Source organism: Argopecten irradians, chromosome 6, assembly GCF_041381155.1.
Source record: "Argopecten irradians isolate NY chromosome 6, Ai_NY, whole genome shotgun sequence".
Classification (NCBI taxonomy): domain Eukaryota; kingdom Metazoa; phylum Mollusca; class Bivalvia; order Pectinida; family Pectinidae; genus Argopecten; species Argopecten irradians.
In genome coordinates this window covers 43,169,906-43,193,546 of record NC_091139.1, presented here as the reverse complement: position 1 = coordinate 43,193,546, position 23,641 = coordinate 43,169,906, and the positions used below count along the sequence as shown (strand labels likewise).

The following is a 23,641-nucleotide window of genomic DNA, read 5'->3' as shown; positions in this document are numbered from 1 at the left end:
ATATTGCATTTTCGGACTGATCGTCAAAAAGATGGCCGACAGGTAGCCATCATGGATTTTGATAATTGTAGTTTGTTACTGTTATGTATCTCAGAAAGTACTCAAAGGATCTTTCTCCATATGTAGTAATATGTAGTGAAAGTTTGAAAAGCAGAGAAAAGATCCCTCTTTCGTTTGTCAGACATAGATCATTCTTTGGTAGGCGCCCTAAGGAGTTTTACCTACATGTGCTGCATTATTTATTCTGCTTAATAGAATGTAGACAAGAGGCCCAAGATCATATCAGGATCATTTCTGGGAAGTTTCAGCCGAATCGCACCGGTAGAACTTGAGAAGAAGTTCAAAATGTGTTTTCAAGATGGCGGCTGTGACAGCCATTTTGGATTTCGGATCAACCTGAAAAATAACAACACTTCAGGACCATGTCAGGATCATTTCAAGTAATTTTCAACCAAATCATTCTGGTAGAACTTGAGAAGAAGTTTAAAATGTGTCTTCAAAATGGAGGCTGTGGTGGCCATCTTGGATTTCCGATCGACCCAAAAAATAACAACACTTTTTGGGACCATGTCAGGATCATTTCCTGTGTTTCAGCCAGTTCGCACCAGTAGAACTTGAGAAGAAGTTCAAAATGTGTTTTTAAGATGGTGGCTAAGATGGTTGACTTTGGATCAACCCAAAAAATAACAACGGTACCATGTCAGGATCATTTCATTCAAGCTTTAGATGACCGAATAATAAAATGTAGAAGAGCAGATAAAGCATACATTTTCATAGAGTACCTGGACCAGGAGTAGGACCCGAGTTTCTGGAGTGATAATTTCTATATCTACAAACTTGAGCCAAAGAAAAATGCTCTAGCTATCAACTGAGTGACAGAATGGCTGACGTGGCCGAATGATTCAGATGTCTCAATATGTTACCACATGCCCTCCACCCCTGGGTTGGCAGATTGAATCCCATGTGGGGCAATTGATAGGTACTGCTGGCTGATTGTTGGTTTTTCTCCAGCATTCCTCCATCCATAAATCTGACACATCCTTTAATTACTGCTAATAAGAAAATAAACTATTGTGATCAAACCAAAATCAACCAACTGTATTTAATGCTTTGTACATTAAGCCACACCGACTGGCTAATTTCATACATGTGGACATGTACCTCCTTTTCAAATGAAGGATATAATTTCTAGTGGTTTTTGTTAGCTCACCTGGCCCGTCCGTCTGTCCGTCGTCCGTCCGTCCGTCGTCCGTCCGTCAACATTTCTTTAAATCGTTACTAGTCAATAGTCATAGAGTTCTACATGGATTGTTACCAAATTTGGCCAGAAACATCCTTGGGGGAAGGGGAACAGACTTTTCATAAATTTTGGCTCTGACCCCTGGGTGGGCCCAATAAAAGAAATAGAGGTAAATCCTTATAATTGCTACTAGTCATAGATTTTGGCATGGATTATAACCAAATTTGGTCAGAAATATTCTTGTGGGAAGGGGAATAGAGTTGATATAAACTATAAATTTTGGCTCAGAAAATAGAGGTAAATGTTTTAATTCTTTTAGAAAAGAAATAATGAACCTGTACTCGGAACATAACTTGGCATTACAAACAAGGTGAGTGATATTATACAGACCCTCTGGACCTCTTGTTCTAGTTACTATAATTTATTCATTCTTGTTATTACTTTCAAAACCATTCAATTGGGGTAATTAAAAGCTACTGTACAAAGCACTGAATCTTATATCTTATATTATGACCTTGAGCCTCTAGTCAAAAGTCAAGGAGGTCACGTGTAGGATACCGGGTACTTGTATGTGATTTTCGACACTCAACCAATGTCATCCCATCTCTTGATTGCAAATTCAAAATTGGCATATATCACAAAAAGGTTATATTGTGCAACTATTTCCATTATGTGTGCTTAGCAGAAAAACAAAAACAATTCAAAACTTTTACAGTGTTTTATTTAGGTCATTGTCATGAGTAATAATAAAGTTTGGATTAAGTTTGTTAAAAAGAGAACACAAAGAAAATAGCATTCTGATATGCTGCACACAGTAATCACTCAAATGAAAGACAATCTACATGTATTATAAAAACATCCCCACTGAAGTCCAAGGGCTTCTGACTATTGATTGCACCAAATTTTGTGTTCACGGCAGATAATACAGTGTGTGTATCGGCTAGTCAGAACCCTTCAGACACCGACATATTCTGTACACATTTATAACTACATGTATCTTTACTCGGTTTTGTTTTCATACATACCCAACCACATTCACTTACAATAACATCCACTTTCAAACACACTTGCAGAGTAACAATAACACACATACCAGTACATGTATTCCGGATTTTCATATTACAGAGTTATCTACCCTTGCGGGTAGGTATTGATTGTGACGTCGTGTGTTTGTGAGCGTAACATTATACTTTTAGGAGAAAACAACCTGAATTGCGCTTACAAAATAATGACGTAACAATCGATACCTACCCGCAAGGGAGCTAACTCTGTAATATGTAATGACGGAATAAGGCTTTACATGTAAATGACATAGGAATACCATCATATTATCATCACAGTCATTCAGTTTAGTCATCCAATTCCAGGTTATGTTATAAAACAAACATATTGGATTATAAATTATTTGAATTTCGGTTATTTCAAGACTTTTGAAATGAGTATTGAAAGTTTTCATTTTTGTGCATGATTTTTGACAAGAAAAAAATGAAATGTTCAAGACAAATTTTCCTAATGTCTTGCTTGAAACAAACAAATTCAAGACACATTTGATCATTCAAAAGTCTCAAAAGTACATTTTCACACAGTTTTATATAACAAATACATGTGTTACAAACAAACCTCTATACATTATATCAGTTTATGATAATACACAGATGAATAATGCTTGTGTGTTTAAAATGAAACAAACAATTGCAAACATTGCACTATATTTTGTAAAGAAGTTATTTTCTTTTAACATTTTTTTCAGAATTTAAGTAGTGCCACAAGGCTGGCAGAGTTATAGACCTTGACCCAGTATAACTGTGAAAGAATCTGTGGAAATGCCCATGTGTATAGCAGTTTATTAAAGGAGGAAAGGTGCACTTTATGACAGTTTAAATCACTTGCAGTAACAGACGGTATGACAAATCATCATTGCACTTATTTTGATATTATGGTCACCCGTTTAAATATTCCCAAAGTACATTCATATCAATAGACATTCATTGATTTAACACATTTCATTTTATTTTCAACATTCCATTTATAACATAAATAAAAACCTGAAAACAGCTAAGGTTAACTAAACAGCTATGACACGTTGGATCATACATAATTAAGGGATAAATTTCATTTTCATTGGCAGATTTCTTCAAGAGGATTAGCTTATTCATGATCTTATAAAAGAACAAATTATTGTGATATTCATGATCTTGTAAACAAACAAAAAATTAATTGCAATTCATAATTTTGTAAAAAATTATAAACTTTAAGAAATAATTGATAATCCTTCAATAAGAAACCATCACAGACAGAAAGGATTTCAAACAACCTTATAAAAATTCAGTCACTCAAACAATGATTGAAGGGCAAAAGTATGAGATCTTGTTTATCATATTACTTGTTCATGCTACATTGTGAATTTTTACTTCTATATCAGCTTTCTAATGGTAAATGTAAATAAACATATTGTCTACTATGTTGTTACTTGAAGACTAATTTTTACATTTAACAATGATCAAGCACATTCTTAAATTTTGAGACATCCAGCTTACCATTAAATTCATAGAGCTACTATATCTCAATGAGACCCCATCCTTTTTCTTCATACTAAGATGCACATTATCATTTTTGATGAATCACAACATTGAGTAATATACCTCACACAATCTTACTACAAGCTATCCATTTGTAGTATTGTTTAATAACAATCAAAAGTACATGTATATTTAATTTTTTTACATACAATGTATAAATTGCATATTTTTATACATGTACATAAAAATGCCTTCATAAGTTGATACTGCCTAATGCTCTGGATCCAGTTGCTTCAAATTGTATCATAGTCAAAGAGACACAAACATTTGAATATTCACTGTTTAAAAATGCATTGCAATAGAATTTTCAACTTTTTTATATTCCAATGGGTCATGGATGCTTATTGGGTCAAAAATGATAAATTTCATATAAAAGTTTTTGAGAAAAAAGCATAAGATGCAATTAAAATATCTTACAATGCTAGATGTATCGTGTGAAGACGACATAGAAGTTGACCTTTGTCATTGACCTTATACAAACATGCTTAGATAAATGATTATAAACAATGATGTGTATATATACATAATCTCATATTTCATGCAATTTTACCAGCTAATCTGGCCACAATGCTTTACAATGATTCACTTAGTACCAACATGCTCTGACAACATCTTCACAAACCAATTTCTGTTTGAAACATTTTAAGGAAGACAGTAATATAGGCATCAGCCAAAACTGCTCATATACATTGGAAGTCAGTTCGACCTGGTAGGTACAAGTTCTTTAGGAGAGATCAGAAAAAATACAAATAATTGACTAGATCTATTATCTAAAGGTAACTGCAGATTGTTTTATATGGGATGTATCACATTTACATATGTTTTCTTAATATACAGTACAATATTGCACAGAGGAGGCAATCGTGATGTTACACCATGGAGGCCCAGAGTCTGTGATGTTATACCATGGAGGCCCAGAGTCCGTGATGTTACACCATGGAGGCCTAGAGTCTGTGATGTTATACCATGGTGGCCCAGGGTCCGTGATGTTATACCATGGAGGCCCAGAGTCTGTGATGTAACACCATGGAGGCCCAGAGTCTGTGATGTTATACCATGGAGGCCCAGAGTCTGTGATGTAACACCATGGAGGCCCAGAGTCTGTGATGTTATACCATGGAGGCCCAGAGTCCGTGATGTTACACCATGGAGGCCTAGAGTCTGTGATGTTATACCATGGTGGCCCAGGGTCCGTGATGTTATACCATGGAGGCCCAGAGTCTGTGATGTAACACCATGGAGGCCCAGAGTCTGTGATGTTATACCATGGAGGCCCAGAGTCTGTGATGTAACACCATGGAGGCCCAGAGTCTGTGATGTTATACCATGGAGGCCCAGAGTCCTTGATGTTACACCATGGAGGCCTAGAGTCTGTGATGTTATACCATGGTGGCCCAGGGTCCTTGATGTTATACCATGGAGGCCCAGAGTCTGTGATGTAACACCATGGAGGCCCAGAGTCTGTGATGTAACACCATGGAGGCCCAGAGTCTGTGATGTAACACCATGGAGGCCCAGAGTCCGTGATGTTATACCATGGAGGCCCAGAGTCTGTGATGTAACACCATGGAGGCCCAGAGTCTGTGATGTTATACCATGGAGGCCCAGAGTCCGTGATGTTACACCAAGGAGGTCCAGAGTCTGTGATGTTATACCATGGAGGCCCAGAGTCCGTGATGTTACACCATGGAGGCCTAGAGTCTGTGATGTTATACCATGGTGGCCCAGGGTCCTTGATGTTATACCATGGAGGCCCAGAGTCTGTGATGTAACACCATGGAGGCCCAGAGTCTGTGATGTAACACCATGGAGGCCCAAAGTCTGTGATGTAACACCATGGAGGCCCAGAGTCCGTGATGTTATACCATGGAGGCCCAGAGTCTGTGATGTAACACCATGGAGGCCCAGAGTCTGTGATGTTATACCATGGAGGCCCAGAGTCCGTGATGTTACACCAAGGAGGTCCAGAGTCTGTAATGTTATACCATGGAGGCCCAGGGTCCGTGATGTTATACCATGGAGGCCCATAGGTGGTAGCAGCAGACATTGACAAAGTCCTCAACATGTGAATGCATGCCCAGCACATTGAGGTTAGGATTCTCTGGACTGTGTTCCTGGTCTGTGATCGACTCCCGGAATATGGCACACAGTTCCTGTATACAAATAAAAACACATCGTTAACTTATCAGCATACCTGAAACAAGACATTCTGGTTAAATTTTGTTCAATATCTATTTTAGTAAATTGTAAAAGAACTACAATATAGAATCCTGAAAATTGGATACCAATCAAAAGGAAGCTTAAAGTTAACAGACACTTCAGATTTAGTCTCTATATGAAGGGAGGATTATATACCAGGTAAGTGCTTCTATTGGAAAATGAGTTGATAAGACACAATCTGAAACAGTTTTATAATGAACAATTAAAAAGTTATTGCTACACTTCATGCGACATAAATGCATATGCCCTTACAACAACATCAAAGTGATTCCATAAACAAATTCTATATGTCGGGATAAATAAAGTTAATAGATTACAGTAAACAAATTCTATATGTCGGAATAAATAAAGTTAACAGATCACAGTAAACAAATTCTATATGTCAGGATAAATAAAGTTAATAGATCATAGTAAACAAATTCTATATGTCAGGATAAATAAAGTTAATAGATCACAGTAAACAAATTCTATATGTCAGGATAAATAAAGTTAATAGATCACAGTAAACAAATTCTATATGTCAGGATAAATAAAGTTAATAGATCATAGTAAACAAATTCTAAATGTCGGGATGAATAAAGTTAACAGATCACAGTAAACAAATTCTATATGTCAGGATAAATTTAGTTAATAGATCACAGTAAACAAATTCTATATATCAGGATAAATAAAGTTAACAGATCACAGTAAACAAATTCTATATGTCAGGATAAATAAAGTTAATAGATCATAGTAAACAAATTCTATATGTCAGGATAAATAAAGTTAACAGATCACAGTAAACAAATTCTTAATGTCGGAATAAATAAAGTTAATAGATCACAGTAAACAAATTTTATATGTCGGGATAAATAAAGTTAATAGATCACAGTAAACAAATTCTATATGTCAGGATAATTAAAGTTAACAGATCACAGTAAACAAATTCTATATGTCAGGATAAATAAAGTTAATAGATCACAGTAAACAAATTCTAAATGTCGGGATGAATAAAGTTAACAGATCACAGTAAACAAATTCTATATGTCAGGATAAATAAAGTTAATAGATCACAGTAAACAAATTCTATATGTCGGAATAAATAAAGTTAATAGATCACAGTAAACAAATTTTATATGTCGGGATAAATAAAGTTAATAGATCACAGTAAACAAATTCTATATGTCAGGATAATTAAAGTTAACAGATCACAGTAAACAAATTCTATATGTCAGGATAAATAAAGTTAATAGATCACAGTAAACAAATTCTAAATGTCGGGATGAATAAAGTTAACAGATCACAGTAAACAAATTCTATATGTCAGGATAAATAAAGTTAATAGATCACAGTAAACAAATTCTATATGTCGGAATAAATAAAGTTCATAGATCACAGTAAACAAATTCTATATGTCGGGATAAATAAAGTTAACAGATCACAGTAAACAAATTCTATATGTCAGGATAAATAAAGTTAATAGATCACAGTAAACAAATTCTATATGTCAGGATAAATAAAGTTAACAGATCACAGTAAACAAATTCTATATGTCGGGATAAATAAAGTTAATAGATCACAGTAAACAAATTCTATATGTCAGGATAAATAAAGTTAATAGATCACAGTAAACAAATTCTATATGTCGGAATAAATAAAGTTAACAGATCACAGTAAACAAATTCTATATGTCGGAATAAATAAAGTTAACAGATCACAGTAAACAAATTCTATATGTCGGAATAAATAAAGTTAATAGATCACAGTAAACAAATTTTATATGTCGGGATAAATAAAGTTAACAGATCACAGTAAACAAATTCTATATGTCAGGATAAATAAAGTTAATAGATCACAGTAAACAAATTCTATATGTCAGGATAAATAAAGTTAATAGATCACAGTAAACAAATTCTATATGTCAGGATAAATAAAGTTAATAGATCACAGTAAACAAATTCTATATGTCGGGATAAATAAAGTTAACAGATCACAGTAAACAAATTCTATATGTCAGGATAAATAAAGTTAACAGATCACAGTAAACAAATTCTATATGTCGGGATAAATAAAGTTAATAGATCACAGTAAACAAATTCTATATGTCTGGAAAAATAAAGTTAATAGATCATAGTAAACAAATTCTATATGTCAGGATAAATAAAGTTAATAGATCACAGTAAACAAATTCTATATGTCAGGATAAATAAAGTTAATAGATCATAGTAAACAAATTCTATATGTCGGGATAAATAAAGTTGATAGATCACAGTAAACAAATTCTATATGTCGGAATAAATAAAGTTAACAGATCACAGTAAACAAATTCTATATGTCTGGAAAAATAAAGTTAATAGATCACAGTAAACAAATTCTATATGTCGGGATAAATAAAGTTAATAGATCACAGTAAACAAATTCTATATGTCGGGATAAATAAAGTTAATAGATCACAGTAAACAAATTCTATATGTCGGGATAAATAAAGTTAATAGATCACAGTTAACAAATTCTATATGTTGGGATAAATAAAGTTAATAGATCACAGTAAACAAAATCTATACGTCAGGATAAATAAAGTAAATAGATCACAGTAAACAAATTCTATATGTCAGGATAAATAAATTTATTAGATCACAGTAAACAAATTCTATATGTCGGGACAAATAAAGTTAATAGATCACAGTAAACAAATTCTATATGTCGGGATAAATAAAGTTAATAGATCACAGTAAACAAATTCTATATGTCGGGATAAATAAAGTTAATAGATCACAGTAAACAAATTCTATATGTCAGGATAAATAAAGTTAATAGATCACAGTAAACAAATTCTATATGTCGGGATAAATAAAGTTAATAGATCACAGTAAACAAATTCTATATGTCGGGAAAATAAAGTTAATAGATCATAGTAAACAAATTCTATATGTCAGGATAAATAAAGTTAATAGATCAGAGTAAACAAATTCTATATGTCGGAATAAATAAAGTTCATAGATCACAGTAAACAAATTCTAAATGTCAGGATAAATAAAGTTAATAGATCACAGTAAACAAATTCTATATGTCAGGATAAATAAAGTTAATAGATCACAGTAAACAAATTCTATATGTCTGGATAAATAAAGTTAATAGATCACAGTAAACAAATTCTATATGTCTGGATAAATAAAGTTAATAGATCACAGTAATTAAATTCTATATGTCAGGATAAATAAAGTTAATAGATCACAGTAAACAAATTCTATATGTCAGGATAAATAAAGTTAACAGATCACAGTAAACAAATTCTATATGTCGGGATAAATAAAGTTAACAGATCACAGTAAACAAATTCTATATGTCGGGATAAATAAAGTTAACAGATCACAGTAAACAAATTCTTAATGTCGGAATAAATAAAGTTAACAGATCACAGTAAACAAATTCTATATGTCAGGATAAATTTAGTTAATAGATCCCAGTAAACAAATTCTATATGTCAGGATAAATAAAGTTAATAGATCACAGTAAACAAATTCTATATGTCGGGATAAATAAAGTTAACAGATCACAGTAAACAAATTCTATATGTCAGGATAAATAAAGTTAATAGATCACAGTAAACAAATTCTATGTAACAGCTACTCACCATCCTTCTCTCTGTGTTGTCCAGCATCAACATCATAAACATGTCCAGATAGTTAGGATTGAGGATGAGCTACAAACAAAACATTTAAACTATGGTATCACTGATAATAAATTTTAAGTGTTTGTAATTAAATAATGACATTGCAGTAATAAGCACAACATATCAAACTAAGAAAAGATTAAAGGAAAGTGGCATATACCGTTAGTTTTCTTCTAATGAACAGAACTAAATTTACATTTGAAAAAGTTTTCCTCTAATAAACTCATTAAAGCTGCATAAATACATTATATGACTTTAATCACAAATCTTGGTGGCTTGACATGACCCCATTATCCAGAATGGGAAAAATGTTCAATGGTAATTAAGAGATTTTTCTCTAATACATAACACCAGCATTATATCAAGGGATATTGTTACCCATCTCCCACCACCCACCATAGAAATGTATCAAGCCCCTATGATACAAATTAATGACTTACAATGTACTGTGTTTGTCCGTCGGGACTGAAGAAGCTACGATGTGTTTCGGGGTAGTGTGACTGTAGGACACGAAACAGGCCTTTGTACCACTGGAAGTTCATACTCTCTAACTGCATCAACAAGGGATCCAGCTCTCCCAGCGGTGTCTTCACCACCTTATCTAACAGTTCAAGGAACTCCTCGAACGACAACTTCTGGTACTGAAATACAGGCAACTCATCATTGTATATATCTAACATTTCAAGGAACTCCTCAAACGACAGCTTTTGGTACTGAAATACAGGCAACTCATCATTGTATATATCTAACAGTTCACGGAACTCCTCGAATGACAACTTCTAGTACTGAAATACAGACATCTTATCATTGTAAATATCTAACAGTTCAAGGAACTCCTCGAACGACAACTTCTGGTACTGAAATACAGTAAACACATCATTGTATATATCTAACAGTTCAAGGAACTCCTCGAACGACAACTTCTGGTACTGAAATACAGTAAACACATCATTGTAAATATCTAACAGTTCAAGGAACTCCTCGAACGACAACTTCTGGAACTGAAAAAATAAACAAATATTGTATACAATGTCAAATGAACAAATATTGTATACAATGTCAAATAAACAAACATTGTATATATTGTAATGTACATGTTTGTATGCATGTATCTAGCAGTTTTAGGAAATCTTCCCACTAGTAAAGCTGCGGAAGTTTTAAACAGGTGCTGTTGAGGATAAACTGTTATAATCATGTGATAAAAATGCTATTATGGCTGCCATGTAAGACCTGAAGAATAACAACAATCTTCTCTTTATGACCCTACCAAAATGATGTAATTGGCATCAATAGAACTGTAGAAGACCTTTAAATATGCATTTTAAGATTTTGGCTGTCATGTTCAGACTTTATAATCTACAGACCTTTAAATATGCATTTTAAGATTTTGGCTGTCATGTTCAGACAGGAAATCTTCCCACTAGTAAAGTTGCGGAAGTTTTAAACAGGTGCTGTTGAGGATAAACTGTTATAGTCATGTCATAAAAATGCCATTATGGCTGCCATGTAAGACCTGAAGAATAACAACAATCTTCTCTTTATGACCCTGCCAAAATGATGTAATTGGCATCAATAGAACTGTAGAAGACCTTTAAATATGCATTTTAAGATTTTGGCTGTCATGTTCAGACTTTATAATAATCTACAGACCTTTAAATATGTATTTTAAGATTTTGGCTGTCATGTTCAGACTTTATAATAATCTACAGACCTTTAAATATGTATTTTAAGATTTTGGCTGTCATGTTCAGACTTTATAATAATCTACAGACCTTTAAATATGCATTTTAAGATTTTGGCTGTCATGTTCAGACTTTATAATCTACAGACCTTTAAATATGTATTTTAAGATTTTGGCTGTCATGTTCAGACTTTATAATCTACAGACCTTTAAATATGTATTTTAAGATTTTGGCTGTCATGTTCAGACTTTATAATAATCTACAGACCTTTATATGTATTTTAAGATTTTGGCTGTCATGTTCAGACTTTATAATAATCTACAGACCTTTAAATATGTATTTTAAGATTTTGGCTGTCATGTTCAGACTTTATAATAATCTTAAAATTTACAGTAGATGAGAAAATGAAGGATAAAGGCTGTATTTGGTGAGACATAATATAAATGGTAAACTAATGTAGTAACCTTCACCTACCACGTCACGGCTCTCCTCTGTCTCGCTGCGTTTTTTACGCCTTCCGTCTTCCTCTGACTGTTCCCCTACCAGCATACGCTGCCACAACAAATCTTTACGACACTTCTCTGTAGAAACCTCAACCATTCTTTCAATTTTTTCCCTAATCAGAAAAAACAAAATATCTTATTTATAGTGATAGGTTTATCTTCGGGAACTTATTTTGACATAGAAATCACAAAATTTAAAAGCCACAAAATAAATCTGGTTTACAGAAGATTGAGTCATTAATTATGATGTATACAATGATAAGCCGTGTACCTTGCCAGTTGTGCCTCCTCCATGAGTAGGTTGTAACCCGGTGTGTTGTAGATCCCGGCAGTACGAGACGTCCTCACAGTCTCCTGTCTCACACCAATGTGCTGCTTCACTGGTACAGGCTTACTACGATCTATCACAACAAATAGGCAGATATTTATTGTTTTGTACCATGGAAAACATAGATTATACTGTACACATGTTACATTAATTTTTTTTTGTAAGATGTAATGACGGATATGAAGTCCATGTTAGATTTTATATTGCAAGATGTCAGATATCGTTCCTTGTTAACTTCTACAAACATTCAATATCTTATACTTTGTGGCTAAAATAGACCTACCTCTCAGCTCCTCCAGGAAGACACCCTTGGCTCTGACCTTACTGTTGTAACTATAATAGACCTACCGTTTAGCTCCTCTGGGAAGACAGCCTTTGTTCCGACCTTACTGTTGTAACTATAATAGACCTACCTCTTAGCTCCTCTGGGAAGACAGCCTTTGTTCCGATCTTACTGTCATAGCTATAGATAAACCTAGCTCTCAGCTCCCCCAAGAAGACACCCTATTCTCCGACCTTACTGCTGTAACTATAATAGACCTACCTCTTAGCTCCTCCAGGAAGACACCCTTGGCTCCGACCTTACTGCTGTAACTATAATAGACCTACCTCTTAGCTCCTCCAGAAAGCTATCCTTTGTTTCGACCTTACTGTCATAGCTACAAATTGACCTACCTCTCAGCTCCTCCAAAAAGATACCCTTGGCTCCCACCTTACTGTCAATCGTGGCTTTGGGGAACAGTTCTCTACAGCTTGTCATCACAACAAAGTAATGTAGCTTCAGTAAAGTCCTTTCAGCCTCACTTTGAAAGTTCACTTGCTGAGAATCATGGGTAATCACAAGTCCCACATTGTAGTCATCCAGTTTCTGTTTCAGCTTTGGGTTTTGGATTTTCCGTAGTTTGTGGCAGATCAAAGCGTATTCATTACTTCTGACAAAGTGGTACTCCTAAAAGTATATCAGGTATGCAATGTGTTTATATTGAAGTAGTTAAGAAATTAACAGTCATTTATTTGAATGCCTAATATCAGGTCTCCAGGCCTCATGGTTTTTGAGAAGAAATAATTTTGAAAATGTAAATTATTTCCAACAAACAATATATGCCACTCAAAATGCAAATCACAATGGGTCAACTGAATTTGTCTCAAGTCACTTTCTGATATTACAGCTCAGTAACAAAGATATTGTCCAACTGCTTTATTATTTTTTGTAAACCATTTATAGTGACTGTTTTTACTTCTTACTTACACTGTCTATGTCAGTATCAACATTTGGTACCATGGCGATGACCTTCATCTGGTGCAGTTTGACATGTTGTAACATGAATTCATAGAGCTGTGAACCAGGACAAGTCAGGGGTCCTACTGTCATTGTCTCTGTAGTAACACAAATGTTTATAAATTGAAATATCATGGGATATAATCAATATGCTGTTAAGAATCATTTTAATGTAACACAATCAGTATGATAATACATATTGCATGTGGTCATACCATAGTGCAGTTATTTTCCGAGGTATAAAACAGTCTCACTCGTTTATCTCTTAGTCCATATTTGCAGAGTTATCTGCTCATGATCACAGCTATTTATTGTTATATCATTAGATTGTATGCGGAAATCATGTTAATTTTTCTGAAAAGATGTTATGATCACAAAATACCCAACTGCAGGAGTAGGTAATTCAGTAATATGTAAAATACAGAATAATAATATTTTTACCAAAAGGAGACAGAAATACAATCACCAGACCTAGATTTAAACCTGGTCACTGAACTGGACAAGTTCCACTTCAATCAAAGAAATGTCATGATTTCTTAAAACTATTCACTTTTCAATTAACCAAAAAAGTAGTGTCTATCTTGTGATAACCTTGGTGGAGATAATTCCTGGAAAAGTGGGGCGGGTAGGGGTACACCTGGATGAAGTCGGAGAGGAATCCCGTCAGATGGTAGCTGTGTTTGAACACCTGTTGTCGACTGATGTGAGATTGGATACAGCGAAGATGGAAGTCGTGGGCGAAGGAATGCACGTGGATTAAATCTTTACATTTCTCACACTCCTCCACAAACAGTAGCTTCAGCTGAACAATAGTAAAGGTTAAATCCAGTAAATATCACAGGAACATACAGGTGTATAGATATCAGGGCCAGTTTCATGAACATTCCTTAAATCAAGGAAATTCCTAAACTTTAAAAAAAATCCATAGAAAAGCATTAAGACTCCTTAACTTTCGATTTTTTAACTTTTGTGCAATTTTTCTATGGAAAATTTTAATTCAAATTTTGGCAAATACATTATCATCATGTAGCCCAACCACCCAAGTTAATATGTAGCAGACTATAGAGTATATAAAGGAAAAAGACTTCCATTTCTCACCACAGATTACTCCCTAAACAACTTGCCTGTTGGTTGATAGGTACGCCCAAACGAGTATATTCACAGGTGAATAGTTTGACACAGAAGTACTGCTCTCGGAAGCTCAGTTCCATCAACATGATACCTCCAGCCTGTGTCTTCTGTAGATAGTGTACCGTCCCTATAGGTCCGTGGATACTCTCTCCTTCTATAAACACACGCTCAAAAGACGACTTCTTCACGTGACGCGACCTGACAAAGACGTTTTTACTTGATATTAAAATATCTTAAGCATGATTGACAAGGTAGGAGGATTTACATTGAATATGCAACAGCTAATATTCCCCAGTATTTATCCTATAAATCAGGTCTTTGTTAGTGTTCACTGATGTATGGTCTGAATACAATTTATGTTCCCTCCAAAACCTACGAGACATTGAAAGTGAATTGACTATAACTTAATTATGTGGACTCTCTCTACTTTCCAAAGGATTCATATGTAAAAACAATGTCGAATGACTGAACCCCACAAAATAGGAGACACTCAACTTACGCTCTCTTTGGTGTTGCTGGTCTCATCTGAATGAGGACGAAGCCTAGAGACTGTACATACTGCATGTACTCATTCACGAAGCTGGCGCGGAGGTCAATATGCCAAGGTTCCTCTTCAATCTGTTCCTGGTGTGTGATGTTGATGGCCGGTCTTTTCTTACCCTCTGTACTGTCAGCCCTCTTTGTTCTCATACTTGTCACAGATGTTCCTGAACTGTGGCGCGACCGCTACAACATAAACTCAACATAATCAGATGTCCCTGAACTGTTACACAAACATTACAACATACATTGTAACATAAATTTTCAATTCTATTAGTTTAAGATTTACATCAATATATTTTCAAATTTTTCAGATACAATTTACTACATGACAAAATTTTCATTATATAAAAGTAAAAATTTTAATCAAAGAAGCTTCTATTGAAGTACAACCTGCCTATAGAGACCACCCAAGGGACCAAGCCAAATTGGTCTTTACAGCAAGGTGGTCTTTGTACACAGGACAAATTGTGTTAGAATTGATCATTTGGGACCCTGAGGAAGTGGCCTTATTATGTTGGTGGTCTTTATACTGAGGTGGGTGCTACAGCAGGTTTTATTGTAGATACAGTATTTATGACATTTATGTGTCCGCTCCATAAATCAAAGCAGAAGGAAACAGGATCGGATGTGCTGGGACAGTCCGACAGAATGTCATGGATGTAGGTACGTTTTTGGCTGGCAGGGACATCGTAAACAAATATGTCAAGTTTATTACACTTAATATAATCAACAAGTTCTACATGGATTGGTCATTCTTTAAAGATTTTCCTAGCTTTTCTACACCAGACGTTTCATTGCTATCCAGTCTGGAGGTCTACTGATACTTACAGCCTTGGGTTCTGGTTTCTCAGACGTATTGGACGACATAGATGTCTGTCGCTGTGTGACCTTGTACTTCTCCATGACCTTCTGGCGCCACTGGGGGTGAAATAGGAGCGGCGTGGCACAGTAGTGATACAGACGACATGATTGTTTCAGCAGCTGTATGACCTCATCCTTGTAAATTACAGGTAAACATGTGATGCAGAGAAATACAAGATACAGGTAATAAAGATTAACCTCGTCCTTGTAAATTACAGGTAAACATGTGATGCAGAGAAATACAAAATACAGGTTATAAAGATTAACTTGTCCTGGTTAATTACAGGTAAACATGTGATGCAGAGAAATACAAGATACAGGTAATAAAGATTAACCTTGTCCTGGTTAATTACAGGTAAACATGTGATTACAAGATACAAGTAATAAAGATAACCTGTCCTGGTTAATTACAGGTAAACATGTGTTGCAGAGAAATACAAGATACAGGAAATAAAGATTAACCTTGTCCTGGTTAATTACAGGTAAACATGTGATGCAGAGAAATACAAGATACAGGTAATAAAGATTAACCTTGTCCTGGTTAATTACAGGTAAACATGTGATGCAGAGAAATACAAGATACAGGTAATATTGGTTAATCAGGTTAATTAAATTGTACAATATACAGTAAAATAGGATCATAACGAACCTCTGGGATCAACGAAATGACTTCGTTATAAACATAATTTGTTATATACATAAGATAAGCATCTTGACAGGGAATCAGTATGCTATAACTATGAATTTGTAGTGAGTGTTTGTTATAAATGTGTTTTACTGTAATGACTTTATATGAACAAAGTTAAACTTACGGAGATTGGCATGTTCATGTTGACAGAGTTCTTCTCGAACCAGATCCAGTACAATTTGTTGAGCTTCAACAACTTTTCCATCTCTGTAATCAAAACCAATAGTATTCACAACAAGTTTTAAGCCCAGAACTGATTCTAAGTTTCATTTTTTAAAACCTCATATGAAAATAACACTAATTTATGCTGTTGTTCATTTCACATGAGATTTTATTAAACTTGTCGCGGATTTAGAATTTTTGTTTGCCAAAAAAACTCCTATGACTGATTTCATGATATTTCACTCATTTATGATGTACATGTATGTACATTTTATGATTGTGAGATATCCTACCTTTCCTGTTGTGACAGTGTAGGTCCTGTGTCTGTAGACCATGTCTGAGGTCTATATAGTGTACATGTTATGGGGTATCCTACCTTTCCTGTTATGACAGCGTAGGTCCTGCGCCTGTAGACCATGTCTAGCCACTGGATCACTATAGTAGGCAAAACTCGTCTGGTGGAGCGGTTTCTGTGGCTGGATATCTTTGAAGGATTCATCAAATGATCGCACTGGCTGGTTGATAGACGTTGACAGACTGTTGTGGCGACGAATAGGTTCATGAGAGGATGAACTTGGAGCTGTGAACTTGATCAGGTGATCAATATCTGTGCTAGAGGATGCATAGGGACCGTATTCCTGCGAAAACAAACAACATTTTTAATTGTACTATTTGTTACTTAGATTAATCTAAGGTATCTAATCTAATATGTGGTATCCTTGGCAGGGACATAAAACAACAGCCTTAAATGGTCAGAGTTAAGAGTAAAAGTCACCTTTTTGCCTCTCAGTTCCCTGAACACGGTGTGTCAGAGTAAAGAGTAAAATTAAACATTTTTGCCTTTCAGTTCCCTGAACACGGTGTGTTAGAGTTAAAAGTAAAAGTCACCTTTTTGCCTTTCAGTTCCCTGAACACGGTGTGTTAGAGTTAAGAGTAAAAGTCACCTTTTTGCCTCTCAGTTCCCTGAACACGGTGTGTTAGAGTTAAAAGTAAAAGTCACCTTTTTGCCTTTCAGTTCCCTGAACACTGTGTGTCAGAGTTGAAATTAAAAGTCACCTTTTTGCCTTTGAGTTCCCTGAACACGGTGTGTTAGAGTTAAAAGTAAAAGTCACCTTTTTGCCTTTGAGTTCCCTGAACACTGTGTGTCAGAGTTAAAAGTAAAAGTCACCTTTTTGCCTTTCAGTTCCCTGAACACCGTGTGTCAGAGTTAAAAGTAAAAGTCACCTTTTTGCCTTTCAGTTCCCTGAACACCGTGTGTCAGAGTTAAAATTAAAAGTCACCTTTTTGCCTCTCAGTTCCCTGAACACGGTGTGTTAAAGTTAAAAGTATAAGTCACCTTTTTGCCTCTCAGTTCCCTGAACACAGTGTGTAAGAGTTAAAAGTAAAAGTCACTTTTTTGCCTCTCAGGTCCCTGAACACAGTGTGTCAGAGTTAAGAGTAAAATTAAACCTTTTTGCCTCTCAGTTCCCTGAACACGGTGTGTTAGAGTTAAGAGTAAAATTAAACATTTTTGCCTCTCAGTTCCCTGAACATGGTGTGTTAGAGTTAAAAGTAAAAGTCACCTTTTTGCCTTTCAGTTCCCTGAACACCATGTGTTAGAGTAAAAATTAAAAGTCACCTTTTTGCCTTTCAGTTCCCTGAACACCATGTGTCAGAGTTAAAAGTAAAAGTCACCTTTTTGCCTTTGAGTTCCCTGAACACGGTGTGTTAGAGTTAAAAGTATAAGTCACCTTTTTGCCTCTCAGGTCCCTGAACACCATGTGTAAGAGTTAAAAGTAAAAGTCACCTTTTTGCCTTTCAGTTCCCTGAACACCGTGTGTAAGAGTTAAAAGTAAAAGTCACCTTTTTGCCTTTCAGTTCCCTGAACACCATGTGTCAGAGTTAAAAGTAAAAGTCACCTTTTTGCCTTTCAGTTCCCTGAACACCGTGTGTCAGAGTTAAAAGTAAAAGTCACCTTTTTGCCTCTCAGTTCCCTGAACACTGTGTGTCAGAGTCAAAAGTAAAAGTCACCTTTTTGCCTTTCAGTTCCCTGAACACCATGTGTCAGAGTTAAAATTAAAAGTCACCTTTTCGCCTTTCAGTTCCCTGAACACCATGTGTCAGAGTTAAAAGTAAAAGTCACCTTTTTGCCTTTGAGTTCCCTGAACACGGTGTGTTAGAGTTAAAAGTACAAGTCACCTTTTTGCCTCTCAGTTTCCTGAACACAGTGTGTCAGAGTTAAAAGTAAAAGTCACCTTTTTGCCTCTCAGGACCCTGAACACGGTGTGTCAGAGTTAAAATTAAAAGTCACCTTTTTGCCTTTGAGTTCCCTGAACACGGTGTGTTAGAGTTAAAAGTATAAGTCACCTTTTTGCCTCTCAGGTCCCTGAACACTGTGTGTTAGAGTTAAAAGTAAAAGTCACCTTTTTGCCTTTCAGTTCCCTGAACACTGTGTGTCAGAGTTAAAAGTAAAAGTCACCTTTTTGCCTCTCAGTTCCCTGAACACTGTGTGTCAGAGTTAAGATTAAAATTAAAAGTCACCTTTTTGCCTTTGAGTTCCCTGAACACGGTGTGTCAGAGTCAAAAGTAAAATTCACCTTTTTGCCTCTCAGTTCCTTGAACACGGTGTGTCAGAGTTAAAATTAAAAGTCACCTTTTTGCCTCTCAGTTCCCTGAACACGGTGTGTCAGAGTCAAAAGTAAAAGTCACCTTTTTGCCTCTCAGTTCCCTGAACACGGTGTGATGGTAGAGGCCCATTTTTTGACTGACGATGCTGTCAAGGAGACGGATGCGTGTGTTGTGCCATTGGACAATCTGTGTCACACGATTACTCAGCATGGTGGACAAGTCCCTCGCCCAATTGTAAGAGTACACCGATACCTGTCAAAAACAACACAAATGTCATTAGAGAAAAACAGATCAGGATATTTCTTACCATTTCCTACAAGAAATATAATTTTATCAAAATAAATCATTGTGCTAATTTCATTTCTTTATTCCTTAATTCCTCAACAACAATTATTCCAAATTCATGAAATCTTCATTGTACTGTAGCATTACATTTAATGTAAATCAGTCTATAACAATATAGTTCATAGTGAACAATCTGTTTTTGTCAGTTTACAATTTTGTTATGATATTTGGTTTTTGTTTTCCAACCATTCACCAAAAAGCAGCTTATGTTTTTAAAACATTATCATTGTAAGGCCTGAATATGCTCTATTTGATTAAGTACCACTTACTAAAGATTTATTTTTGACAACACCTTTACCCTAAAATGTAGATAAGAAGCCTGAATCGAAAAAAGGTAGGTCTTGACAGTAAGCCTTGGATTTCTTACAAAGAAATTAATCTTGAAAATATGCTGGCTTTGAATAGAGTCCGCACTTGAAAGTAAGCCTTGAATTCCTTCCAGGGAAATTATGTCAAAAATAAGTTGACTTTATCTGAAGTTTGGACAATCTAAAATGTGTAAAATACCGGAAAAACAAAAGGTAATTAACACTTGATTGAAAATCACACGTACACACATAATATGCTGTGAGGCTATATCGATAGTGACATAATTTCCGGCCAAGCTGACGGCTGTAAGAACTCTGAATACTTCTAAAACAAGCTTACAGCAAGTGTTGCAAGACAGACAGACAGTAATTTTTTATCACTGATTTTTATCAATGCTTGTTTTAATTTCCGAAACCCCATCCAGTTGGTCTAGCCTGTTGATTGTTGAAGGTCTTCACATCAAAAGCATGTGTTCAATGTCATAATTTAAATGGATATGAATAAATCGGGAGTATTTAAACAAAATGGCCTACTACTAGATGTGATTAGGACCTATTCATCTTACTAGATATGATTAGGACCTGTCCACCTTACTAGATGTCATTAGGACCTGTCCACCTTACTAGATGTCATTAGGACCTGTCCACCTTACTAGATGTCATTAGGACCTGTCCACCTTACTAGATGTCATTAGGACCTGTCTACCTTACTAGATGTCATTAGGACCTGTCCACCTTACTAGATGTCATTAGGACCTGTCCACCTTACAAGATGTGATTAGGACCTGTCCACCTTATTAGATGTCATTAGGACCTGTCCACATTACTAGATGTGATTAGGACCTGTCCACCTTACTAGATGTGATTAGGACCTGTCTACCTTCTTAGATGTCATTAGGACCTGTCCACCTTACTAGATGTCATTAGGACCTGTCCACCTTACTAGATGTCATTAGGGCCTGTCCACCTTACTAGATGTCATTAGGACCTGTCCACCTTACTAGATGTCATTAGGACCTGTCCACCTTACTAGATGTCATTAGGACCTGTCCACCTTACTAGATGTCATTAGGACCTGTCCACCTTACTAGATGTCATTAGGACCTGCCCACCTTACTAGATGTCATTAGGACCTGTCTACCTTACTAGATGTCATTAGGACCTGTCCACCTTACTAGATGTCATTAGGGCCTGTCCACCTTACTAGATGTCATTAGGACCTGTCTACCTTACTAGATGTCATTAGGACCTGTCCACCTTACTAGATGTCATTAGGACCTGTCTACCTTACTAGATGTCATTAGGACCTGTCCACCTTACTAGATGTGATTAGGACCTGTCCACCTTACTAGATGTCATTAGGACCTGTCCACCTTACTAGATGTCATTAGGTCCTGTCCACCTTACTAGATGTCATTAGGACCTGTCCACCTTACTAGATGTCATTAGGACCTGTCTACCTTACTAGATGTCATTAGGACCTGTCCACATTACTAGATGTCATTAGGGCCTGTCCACCTTACTAGATGTCATTAGGACCTGTCTACCTTACTAGATGTCATTAGGACCTGTCTACCTTACTAGATGTCATTAGGACCTGTCCACATTACTAGATGTCATTAGGACCTGTCTACCTTACTAGATGTCATTAGGACCTGTCCACCTCACTAGATATGATTAGGACCTGCCCACCTTACTAGATGTCATTAGGACCTGTCCACCTTACTAGATGTCATTAGGGCCTGTCCACCTTACTAGATGTCATTAGGACCTGTCTACCTTACTAGATGTCATTAGGACCTGTCCACTTTACTAGATGTGATTAGGGCCTGTCCACCTTACTAGATGTCATTAGGACCTGTCTACCTTACTAGATGTCATTAGGACCTGTCCACCTTACTAGATGTCATTAGGACCTGTCTACCTTACTAGATGTCATTAGGACCTGTCCACCTTACTAGATGTCATTAGGACCTGTCTACCTTACTAGATGTCATTAGGACCTGTCCACCTTACTAGATGCGATTAGGACCTGTCCACCTTACTAGATGTCATTAGGACCTGTCCACCTTACTAGATGTGATTAGGACCTGTCCACCTTACTAGATGTCATTAGGACCTGTCCACCTTACTAGATGTCATTAGGACCTGTCTACCTTACTAGATGTCATTAGGACCTGTCCACCTTACTAGATGTCATTAGGACCTGTCCACCTTACTAGATGTCATTAGGACCTGTCTACCTTACTAGATGTCATTAGGACCTGTCCACCTTACTAGATGTCATTAGGACCTGTCCACCTTACAAGATGTGATTAGGACCTGTCCACCTTATTAGATGTCATTAGGACCTGTCCACATTACTAGATGTGATTAGGACCTGTCCACCTTACTAGATGTGATTAGGACCTGTCTACCTTCTTAGATGTCATTAGGACCTGTCCACCTTACTAGATGTCATTAGGACCTGTCCACCTTACTAGATGTCATTAGGGCCTGTCCACCTTACTAGATGTCATTAGGACCTGTCCACCTTACTAGATGTCATTAGGACCTGTCCACCTTACTAGATGTCATTAGGACCTGTCCACCTTACTAGATGTCATTAGGACCTGTCCACCTTACTAGATGTCATTAGGACCTGTCCACCTTACTAGATGTCATTAGAACCTGTCTACCTTACTAGATGTCATTAGGACCTGTCCACCTCACTAGATATGATTAGGACCTGCCCACCTTACTAGATGTCATTAGGACCTGTCCACCTTACTAGATGTCATTAGGACCTGTCCACCTTACTAGATGTCATTAGGACCTGTCTACCTTACTAGATGTCATTAGGACCTGTCCACTTTACTAGATGTGATTAGGGCCTGTCCACCTTACTAGATGTCATTAGGACCTGTCTACCTTACTAGATGTCATTAGGACCTGTCCACCTTACTAGATGTCATTAGGACCTGTCTACCTTACTAGATGTCATTAGGACCTGTCCACCTTACTAGATGTCATTAGGACCTGTCTACCTTACTAGATGTCATTAGGACCTGTCCACCTTACTAGATGTGATTAGGACCTGTCCACCTTACTAGATGTCATTAGGACCTGTCCACCTTACTAGATGTCATTAGGTCCTGTCCACCTTACTAGATGTCATTAGGACCTGTCCACCTTACTAGATGTCATTAGGACCTGTCTACCTTACTAGATGTCATTAGGACCTGTCCACATTACTAGATGTCATTAGGGCCTGTCCACCTTACTAGATGTCATTAGGACCTGTCTACCTTACTAGATGTCATTAGGACCTGTCTACCTTACTAGATGTCATTAGGACCTGTCCACATTACTAGATGTCATTAGGACCTGTCTACCTTACTAGATGTCATTAGGACCTGTCCACCTCACTAGATATGATTAGGACCTGCCCACCTTACTAGATGTCATTAGGACCTGTCCACCTTACTAGATGTCATTAGGGCCTGTCCACCTTACTAGATGTCATTAGGACCT

General features: G+C 36.2%; 2 protein-coding genes across 2 annotated transcripts in view; both read right to left on the bottom strand.

The window, feature by feature from the left end:
• Positions 1 to 1,944: 1,944 nt before the first annotated feature.
• Positions 1,945 to 23,641, bottom strand: part of LOC138326533 (KICSTOR complex protein SZT2-like) — a 142,195-nt gene continuing 120,498 nt past the window's right edge. Inside the window, 14 exon segments of the mRNA XM_069272632.1 lie at positions 1,945 to 5,972; positions 9,653 to 9,721; positions 10,132 to 10,332; positions 11,848 to 11,989; positions 12,148 to 12,277; positions 12,880 to 13,153; positions 13,454 to 13,581; positions 14,075 to 14,285; positions 14,608 to 14,812; positions 15,114 to 15,340; positions 15,986 to 16,153; positions 16,831 to 16,913; positions 17,245 to 17,506; positions 19,557 to 19,727. Coding sequence (XP_069128733.1) covers positions 5,829 to 5,972; positions 9,653 to 9,721; positions 10,132 to 10,332; positions 11,848 to 11,989; positions 12,148 to 12,277; positions 12,880 to 13,153; positions 13,454 to 13,581; positions 14,075 to 14,285; positions 14,608 to 14,812; positions 15,114 to 15,340; positions 15,986 to 16,153; positions 16,831 to 16,913; positions 17,245 to 17,506; positions 19,557 to 19,727 — 2,415 coding nt within the window. The 3' untranslated portion in view covers positions 1,945 to 5,828.
• Positions 4,646 to 5,717, bottom strand: LOC138326534 (uncharacterized). Its single transcript, XM_069272633.1, has 2 exons — positions 5,685 to 5,717; positions 4,646 to 5,551 (listed from the first exon to the last, which is right to left on the bottom strand). The coding sequence occupies exons 1-2, from the start codon at positions 5,715 to 5,717 to the stop codon at positions 4,646 to 4,648; spliced, it is 939 nt and encodes a 312-aa protein (XP_069128734.1).